General features: G+C 43.7%; 1 protein-coding gene across 1 annotated transcript; it reads right to left on the reverse strand.

Annotated features, from left to right (window-relative positions):
• Nucleotides 1-450: 450 nt before the first annotated feature.
• Nucleotides 451-3,009, reverse strand: LOC308328841 (transportin-2-like; the record flags this gene model as incomplete). Its single annotated transcript, XM_080782949.1, has 1 exon — nucleotides 451-3,009. One exon carries the CDS (start codon nucleotides 3,007-3,009, stop codon nucleotides 451-453), a length of 2,559 nt encoding a protein of 852 aa, XP_080639075.1.
• Between the last annotated feature and the right edge of the window lie 7,838 nt (nucleotides 3,010-10,847).

Consider the following 10,847-nt stretch of genomic DNA (forward strand, 5'->3'; position numbering starts at 1 on the left):
CATTCTGGACAGTTGTACTTCTCAACTGTTACATTAAAATGCAAACATTTTAGAATCCTTCCTGGATAGTGAAGTAACACGCTTATTGTTCTACGCTGCTGACAAGTGGGTCTCTATTCTAAAGAGTTCACAATCACTAATCACTAATCACTATTTCATGCAACCCATATAGTTAATTTTAATGAATGTATTTGAAAGGATGCAGAGGAGGGGCAGGTTCTTGTGCTGGTACCTCCCAATGATATACACGTGATTGGGTGTCTTACATTTGCTCATTACTTAGTTGACTGGTTCAGGTGCGCTTTTATTTAGAAAAATAAAAGCGCAACTGAACCAGTCCCAGGTAATAAGCAAATGTAAAAGACACCCAATCACGTGTAGATCTACTGGCACATAAAGTCATGCACATTCGCATCACACCCACGCTGGATTGATGTGAGCCTCCTCCCTTCATCTCTGTCCGTCATTTGCTCCGGAATAATTCCATAAGTGCTGCCAGCTCTCCTCGCCCATGCGGTCCATGTAATCCTGCACCACTCCTCCAGGGTTGACCCCGATCATCATGGAGATGCCTCGGACCGCCAACTCCTTCTGCTCGTTGTCTGGGATATTCCTCAACGATGTACACCATGGTCTGACGAACTGCTGCAGCTGCGGCGCCACCTCCTGTGGACAGACATAACCCAGCTTGCCGAGCGTAATGGCCGTGTTCACCAACAGGGACTTGGGGGTATTGGGCCGGTTGATGATCTCGACCAGGTGTGGCAGAACCATGCCCACATAGGGCTGCATCTCTGCGCCCATCTGCATGGAGATCTCACCGATGGCCCAGGTGGCGTTAGTACACACAGGGATAAACTCTGGGTTCAGGTTGCGTCCCAGGATGGGCATGAACTCGGTGATGCAGGACTTTACATGAGGGAAGCAGGCCTTGGTTAGATCTCCCAGCAATGCAAAGGAGCTCTGTCTCACCTCGGGCATGCTGTCCTGCATGCTCTGGAAGAGCAGGGTCATAATATTGGAGCGAGCCACCAGCTGCTGCACGTGGCCCCCGAGGCCCTCGGCCAAGCTGCTCAGCAGGTCCAAGGCTACAATCATATGGTCCTTCTCAATGGCCTCATACTGGTCTGGGTGCTGGTTGTACATATGATTCTGGGTGAGTGCCTTATGGACTATGGTGATGCAGTGCTGGTACACAGGCTCACAGTAAGGTTGGAAGCCACTCTGCAGGGCTACGGCTACTGACGACAGACATTCCAGCAGAGGGATGATAGCCTTGTCTCCATCCTTCAGCTTGTTCCAGTTGGCGATGAGGGGTGGCATCAACTTCTGTATGTACTCTGGCTGGTTGAGATGATGTCCCACAGAGTCGGCCAGGGTATCTATGGTGTTATAGAGCATGAGCAGGTTCTTGTGCTGGTACTTCCCAAAGGCAAAGACCAGTGTGTCCAGGATGAAGCTCAGGTAGGGGACGAGCTCTGTGCGTGCCTTCTCCGCCACGGTGGAAAACGCACTACAGGCAGCCTCCTGCACCCTCTTGTTGCCGTCCAGGATGCATTTGAGCAGCTTGTTCATGAGGGGCTTGAGGTGGGAGTCTGGGGGCTGGGACACCGCCCAGTGTGCGTAGCGACCCAGGGTCCAGCAGGTGATGGAACGCACCAGGGCCTTCTTCTCACACAGACACTGGATGAGATGGGGCATAAGCTCAGGCAGGTAGGGAACCATGCCCTGCATGCAGCCTTCAGCAATGGCTCCCAGCACCAGGACCCCAGACTCCTTGATGACCCAGTCGGTGTGGAAGAGTAGACCTTTGAGCAGGGGCAAGAGGTGGGGCAGTAGCTCGCCACGGAACACGATAGCGAGGGCATCCAGGGATGCAGCCGAACACTTTCGGAGGTTCCAGTCGGACACTGTGCTGTCATCTTCATCGATGTCCTCAGCTTCCTCATCCTTCACATCCTCATATTGGAGAGTGACTGTGCGCGAAGTATGGAAAAGTGGCTTGATGTCCTGATCACTGTCCGGCACTGCCTCATCCTCTTCCATGTTGTCACCGTTTAGTATGATGTCAATCTCTGAATACTTCATCCCGTTGACCAGGACAGGAACCAGTTGCATCAGGTGTTCAGATAGCACCTCCTTACATATAGGTTGCTCTGCCAGGCTCAGCCAAAACTCACAGGCCTCCAGCGCCACATTCTCATCAGGGTCCTGAGTCCGTTGCAGCATGTACTTTATGATGCTATGCATGTTGGGGATGAGGCGGTCGATGTGGACCTCCAGCAACATGACCAGGGCCTTGCACACATTCCTCCTCACTTCCGAGTCCTCATCTGCGGACAGCGCAAACAGACTCTCTATGAATAGCTCAATGTTGTTCATCAGCGCCTGGGCTCGGCCGGTGATGAAATGGTTCACACAGGATATGGCATGTGACCTGATCTTGGGGCTGCTGTTCTTGAAGAACTGAATGAACTGGGGGATCATGAAGTTGAGCGGTCTGTTCAGAGCGTCACTGTCCAGCAGCTCCGACGAGTCCTCACAGATCTTATGCAATGCACTGAACGAGCCCTCACAGGTGTTGTAGTACTCCGAGTTGAGCAGGTTGCAGAGTCGAGGCAGCAGTTCCGGCCACGCCTGCAGCTCCCCCTTGGAGGCTATTGTCGTGATCAGGATCCCGATGGTGGCGCGGATGAGGGGAGAGGGGTCGCCGATGTTGTTGAGGCATTCCTGCTTGATGAAGTTAGCCACGGGCGGTGGGAAGTTCTGGTAGTGGGCCTTCACGTTGTTCTTCAGGATCAGACCACTCAGAGAGCGGGTGGGGTCATCTTCTGTTTTCAGATGCGTGAGGACAAATATTAGATAGTTGTTAAAGTCAGGGAACTGGTGGAGCTGTTCAAGCTTTTCCTGGACGGCTCTCTGTATTGCTGTGTTAGGCGACTGAGCGGTCTTTAGAAGTTGGAGCACCTGCTGGAGTCCCTGCTCATCTGGTTGCCACTCCATCAACATATTCTTTGATTGGATCATATTCTTCTTCGACAGGGCCACGTTCTCTTATTGTGCTCTCAGTCATCTATGACATCAGTGTTATGATGACGGTGCTGTGATGTCAGGAATCTCCATATTTGTTTCCATGTAAAAAATTACTTAGCTGGGAAGCCCAGACGATCAGGGATCTTTGCCTACCAATAGCTTTGGTGACATCTAAATTCAATTCATGAATTGGGTTAAAACGGTGTGGAAAACAATTATGAAATAAATATGCCGATGCTGTTGGGAATGACCCTCCTTGTGCCCTTCACATGTTACAATATTGCATTTGCTATATTGTGTTTAATAAAATTGTCCAGGGAACAAAGACGGACAACTTACTGCATCATCAACTTATTTATTAGCACAATAAATAAGTTGATGATGCAGTAAGTTGTCCGTCTTGTTCCCTGGAGTGTGCAGTCCCTTCCTTGGAAGGTTTATCTCTCTTTTTGAAGTAGCCTGCTGACTAGACTTATATATATATATATATATATATATATATATATACACACACACACACACACACACACACACACACACACACACACACACACACACACATCTTGTTTAGTTAATCTTTTTCTTGTGGTATGTGAAGACAAAGGCTTGTGTCAGCCTGGCCAACCACATTTGAGTGTGCTGCTGGGGACAGTCATGGGCAGCATGTGTCACTGAGCCAAACAACTGCACACAGATGGAACCCTGTTGACAGTGTGGAGGGCTGAGATGTGAGCCCATCGTCTCTATCTCTCTAATTGTATGTCTCTCTGTAATTTCCCGCCAGTTTGCCATATGCACAGTTTGCCGCACACACGCGCACACACACACACACACACACACACACACACACACACACACACACACACACACACACACACACACACACTGTGATGTGGCTCCTTAATATACGACACACACACACACACACACACACACCCCCCCCCCCCCCCCCACACACACACACACACACACACACACACACACACACACACACACACACACACACACACACACACACACACACACACACACACACACAGAGAGATTTCACCCTGTGCTGACCCAGCTGAAATCCTCAGGTACTTTCCATGGGGAGCAGTCATCATTAAGCAAGCATCATGCCATAACTTCAGCCCCACCCCCTTTGTCAAAAACACCAATCAGAGCACACTCTTTGTGTCCTGTGACTGTCCCTCATAGGCTGATAAGTATGTGCTGTCTGTGCTGGGGGGTGATGGTGTTCCTACATCTCACAGAAAATTACGGGAAGTGATGGTAAGGATGGTTAGAGGGTGTGTGGTGAAGTTTAGTGTGTGTGTGTGTGTGTGTGTGTGTGTGTGTGTGTGTGTGTGTGTGTGTGTGTGTGTGTGCGTTAGTGCGTTAGTGCGTGCGTGCATGTTCACCGATCCAGTGGCCAGCAGCTCAAGAAGTTTTACTGTAGGCTACTGTATTAATTAATTAAGTTTGGTTCGTGACTGTTTTTGCTATAGTATCTACATGTCCCCCTGTGAACAATAACGTTTTAATATATCTTATCTTAGCGTGTGTAACAATAAATAATGGTGGCCTTACTCTCCTTATTGTGAGGTGCAGCAAATCTCCCTTGGCCCAGCACTACAGTATACTTTGACCAGAGACCTGCAGGCATCTATACGTGGTCCCTCTACACCAAAGGTCAAGCTCTCAACTTTACTTTATTAAAGTATAGCTAGCTCACCCACGTGTCATGCTGTGAGGCGTTGTGATCCTTTACATCTGATATTTGCACTACATGTTCTCCTTTTATGACATTCACAGAATAAGGATAAAGGTTCATGTGGTGGAGGATTGGCGTCCGTCCACAACAACCTGCAGTGACACGTATGCTGCCAACAGACATGTATGTAACCACAGCCCGGGTTTCAATATACACAACGAAGGCAATGTCTGCTTTGTTCTGTCACTGGTCCCTATTTCTGGGGCTCAGGTCTGGGGTTCAGGGGTTGATCAGCAAGCCTCACAGGCCAAACCCCAGATGTACTGTATGAAGTGGTCTCATGCAAGTGTGCATGCAAAGTTTAAAGAATAAAACATTAGTTGTATTCTAAATAGTCTGCTTTTAAATACAGTGGAGCAAATGGAAATGGCCATAACTGTAACCCCCCGTTGCATTTAATCAAGTCCCCCATATCTACATTTCTTAAATGCCTACTTACTTTGGACAAAAGCACTGCTTCACATTCACAATTAACGTAGAAATGTTGTATGCTGTGCGATTCGTGATGGAAACAGTGAAACTGGATTTTGTTCTGGATGGAATATGCTAAACTTTTTCCTGAAAGCAGATTCTTTCAAAGTTGCTACATTTTACAAAAAAAATCTGAATCAGATGACTTCACAATCCCAGAGATTCGTCAATGAGGGACACGGTGATAATTTGATGTGAAGTACAGTATTCGTACAAGAAATGTACTTTCTGGTACATGTGACCCTGACCCAGCATCAAACAATGAAGCAGTACAACACAAAGTAGATGGATGACTCACACACAGACAGTGCACGTGGACATTACACAGTAAAAGTGTTCCATTAACTGAGAGTGTACAAATGTAACCAACTGGACCTTATGGGTCATCATTTATATATGCAGCAGTAGAGAGTAGTAAGTATACACAGTGAATGCAATAGAAGTCAATTTGGTAATTATTAACAAAATATAGGCTTGGTATACTTATTAACCACTTAAACCCTATACTTACAATGACCGCAGTCCCCCAGGGCACTTTATATTAGGTGTGCTAGCATTTTCTCGTACACCAAATCTCTTTGCCAAAAATAGCCAATCTTCAAGCTCACAACATGTTACAGTATAGGCTACGGTTATGGTGCATTCATTGTGAGCTTGTAGGTCGGCTATTTACGCTGAATGTTAGCCCCAAACTGTGGTTAATGAAATTCAGTCTGTTCACAGCCCTTCACATCTTGCATTAGATCAGATTTCCCAATTTCCTTAAAATATAAATTAAGGCTAAAGTGCTAGGACCCACCAGTGTTTTTGCTCTCAAAGTGGATGCCAGGGTTCCATTAGTTTAGGGGGGTCTGCAACTGTGAGAGTGTATAAATGGAACCAAATGGACCCCTTCCATTTGTACACTGTCAAAAGTTAAGAAGTTTGAAAGCCATTGGTCAAATTACTCTATTGATGAACAATTCCTTCACTGTGTTCTAATCTAAAACATAATTCCACATTTCAGTGTCATTAATTCACAGACCAGTTCCCCAAACTCAATTATTTTAAACAAAGTGAAAAGTTCAAGGTTAATGTTTAGTTACCTTGCTGCAGTGTAGAGCTGAGTTACAGAACTGAACCAAACCAAACACACTAATGCTGGTGGCTAGGAAGAAGACATCAGAATGCTGCTTCCAGCCAGCTTTATATACAGTTGTTGAGACCATATAGGAGCCAATCACCATAGTCAGACGGGAAATTGCTGTTTCTAATACATTATTGTTCAGTTGGTGATAAAAGCATGACATTTGGCCCAGCTAGATGACCAACAGCAAAGAACACAAGTCATCTTTTACAATGCTCTTGTGAACCAGATTGGGAAGCCCATGGAGCCAGATTGCTCATAATTGTTGCTTGTGCCTGCAATCAATCCCACCTTGTGGTTCAGAGACAAGAGCCCTTCTTACTGATCGATCGAGCTACCCAGACACAAGAAACAATGTAGATTAACATTCCATGAACGTGACATATTTACACTACAGATTATCACATCACCAAGTTCGCATGGGTCTGCTCTCCGATTTAATCCAAAAATCTAAACTGTGTGATGTATACAATTTGAGTTAAGAACATTAATATGAACCCATGTCCCTCTGCACTCTAGCAATTAGTACAGCTAGCATTTGACAGCCTTACAGTTACTTTGAAGATTTTATTTTAAATACACAAATTAATACAAAGCCGATCTACAATGTGACGTGTTTTTTTTTCTCTATACATTTGAGTACCTATACTCTTTTTTTGGTACTCAAAGTATATTTTGATGCTAAAACATTGTTTCTGTAGGAACAATATTTTGTAGTGTGGAATATATTTCTGCTACACAATTTGATTATGTTTTGGAAATGATCTGTAATTAATTTGGGTTAAGGGTAGGCACAGTTAGTGCAGTTAAAGCTGGTGTAAGTAATATTTCTTGTTACATAATGCATGTTGTCTTCTTTGTGGGTTATACATTCTGGTGACAGTGGGAATTGTAATGATTAGATCCCCACCCCTGGAATCATGTCAAAGTGCACTCCAATGAGAAGGTGCATGGTGAGCATCATACATTGCATACATTGTAAAACACTTTAGAGAAAGATGCTATGCAGGCCATTCATTTAGACATGATTTAGCTGGATTACAATTACATTACTGCACTGAGATCCCACATCCCTCTCAGGTAACCACGTACTTAATCATGTGTTCTCTGATCTCTGCTCACTTATTGTACAGTAATTCTCTCTGGGTGAAAAATACTAAATAGCCACAATGTAAACATAAAATAAACCTGAGGGGAAATAACTCAGAGGTTAATTTGGACTCCCTCAGCGACATGCTCTTATACGACATACACAGTGACCCACTTGTTTGTCATGAGATTAAATGGTCTCATTTGAGACAGATGGCTGAAATTGAATTGCTATTGTTTGGCAATTAAAACGATTCTGAGCACTTGTTCATCATAAAGGCCATTACAATCTGTTTATTTGCACACCCAGAGCCACCACAAATGGCCTGTAGGATTTTCCACCGAAACTGGCAAGAGCACATGATTATTATCTGTGCTGTGAAGCATTTCCTGTCTAACCACAGACAGAATGAATGAAGAGGGACTTTGTTGGTCTTTCACGTTGCTTCGCAATCTTTAGAAAAGACATTTACCTTAACAGTACAGTCCAAAATGTTCTTTTCATGGGTACCAGCGACCGTGTGCTGTGTGTTAAGTGTTAGAATGGAAACAAGACTGCAAGGTCTGTTTTCGGTGCTATCCTTTTGGACCAATGTGCTGTTTACATTTCATATTGTCTAATAAAATTATCAGATGGGTGCAGCAACATATAGGACTTAAACTATATATATACTTTGATGATGATTTATATTTCTTGCAGATTGGATCATATATTAGTATTACATAAGTGACTATATTAATCTACTGTACATGGTTTCATATCTGCTTATAGATCAGCTACTGTATTTCCCTCTGTCACACTTTGACTTATACTGTGTGGGTAGTGTTTGACGAAATAAAAGGCACACATACGAAAAACAGCCAAAAACTGGAGAAACTGCCAGACAGAGTCCTTGGATGCAGAGAAGTGGGTTCTTTATTCACCTTATCACAGACCATCAAAATTGAAGAACAAAGGTGTGTACACACAGTAAACTAGGCAGATTGGCCATGGGTTCTCATACCTCTGAAGTCCTGCCAAGACTGAGAGCGAGGCAGTGGGAAGTCTCCCTACTTATAGGCTAAGCCCCTCCCACAGACCATACCAACCCTGAATTGATTCCACAATTACCCCAGTTACTTCTCAATGTTCAGAGACATCACATTTCACGTACACATTTAAAGTGTTACATAATATTCAACCAATTATCCCCATAATAAACAATGATAAATCAGAGTACTCAACTAACAAACCCTCACACTGTTTGCATGTTCCCCACACCCTACAGCTGGTAGTTGCTCCATACAATGGAGTCAACGATCAATTATCAATCAACCATCAATCAGCAATCACACAATATATAAAGTCAAATAAATATACTCTGCAACAAAGAATATTTAAAACTTTAACCCTGTTTGTGCAATTCAGTCTCAGTGGCAGGGTGATCGAACTGGCACATCGTCAAATGTTCAACACACACTGCAGTGTAGGCCATGCCAGGTTTCAAGTGGTTAAAAAGCACCATAATTGCTTCAATTGTGTGTAACCAGTTAAGAATAAAGAATACCGTTATATTTAATTAATCTCAGAACAAGAGTATATTGCTAACAAACAACAGTTACTGAGAGGCCGATTAGAGTCACACTTCAAACTGTCTACTGGAACCCACAATATTATACTGCCTAAACATCCGTCAGATGGAGCTAAGGGAATTGCATGGTATTCATTAGCGTCACTCACCCACTCACATCTGGGCTCAGTGTCGCTAAAATACAACAGTAGGTCCAGTGTAATGTTTACTCAAGTAAAGCCCAAACCACAGGCGGTTAGTTAATGGAAACTACAGTTAAGAACACAAATCTCTGTTCTCTGCTGACAAGAAGCTGCAAAAATAATCACACATCCTTTTGGTGTTTGAGAAATGAACTGGCTCAGATTACTGAAAGTATGTCATTGTTTGTCAGGTAGCCCACTGAAATGAACCAAAGTTTGAAAGGTTTGAACCCCCTTCCTCTCACGAAGGGTTTATTTCCAGGTAAATATTACATAACATCTCTGAAATTAAGTCACAATCTCTAGGCCTACAGATGACTCAAATGGTAATTTAAACATTTAAATAATTTTATTTTATTTTCACTTACATTAACTACACAGTATAACCTTTTGAAAAGGTAATATTAGGCACTTTATTTCCACCAAAACATTTGTACGTAAGTGTTCTATCACTGGTCCTGTGTGGTCATATTGTCTAAATTAATGTAACACTTGACTCAACCATGCTTGAATTTGAACTGAAGAACTTCCAGTCCATAGCCTGCCATTGGTCTGATGTCTCCTCCAATGAGAGGCTGTTGCCTGGTGACTTCGAACTCTTGCCGTGTTCCAATCAGCTTCAGCCATTATGATTCATTATACCTGGCAAAATCTGACTGGCTGATTTTCGACACACCTGTTTGACTGGACTGAAAGGCTATTAATAAAAAATACATGTGTTGATGCGCATAAATCAGAATGAAGTTGCTTAAAAAAATGGATATTGTGTATGCAAAATAAATAGGATCAATCAGCTTCCTGGATAACAGACTAAAGATTAAATCTCCAAAACAGTGACTGCATAAAGTAGAGCTATCAATAATGACTTGACTACATTTATCCATGTAGGGCAGGGGTTCTCAACGTTTTTTGCTGGGGACCCCCGAAAATGCTTTGGCCATGTCTCGTGACCCCCGCCCCGCCCCGCCCCACTCCCCACCACCAATACAAATTGACCGCGCCAATAACCTAAATAATAGAGAAAATGCATAATTAATAAATACAGAAACCACATACTGTATATCATTAAGGAAAGTTTATGCATGCACTATGTGTGCTATGTTTGTTTTCTTTTATATATATATATATATAATTTGGGGACCCCCCAAAATAATTTCAGGACCCCCCCGAGGGGTCGCAACCCCCAGGTTGAGAACCCCTGATGTAGGGCATCCAAATCAGATTCAAAATAACTATATTCACCAGTAAATGCCAAGGAATATGACTTGAAGACAATGGCACAAATACCTGTACACAGTGTACAGTCACACATGTATCCTAATCTGATTATTGACTATTGCCTATTTAGGATAAGCACCAATGTGGAGAAAAACTCCCACACACGCCTCTCCTATTCAGTGCTCCAATGTCACCCTGACATTGTGTTTCCATTTAAGCTTACACTTACTGTAGCACAAAACACCTCGCCTGTACATTAATCTTGGCAGCAGACTAACGAGACAGCTGGCCTTTCTAGCTCGAAATTACCTTCCCTCTTATGGCATTCAACTTTAAACAGTGACAACATATACTGTAGCTCTATATACACTGTGGCCATAGTGGCCAACTGTTCATTGTTG

The sequence above is a fragment of the Protomyctophum bolini genome, assembly GCF_963924005.1.
Source record: "Protomyctophum bolini genome assembly, chromosome: 14".
NCBI classification, from domain to species: domain Eukaryota; kingdom Metazoa; phylum Chordata; class Actinopteri; order Myctophiformes; family Myctophidae; genus Protomyctophum; species Protomyctophum bolini.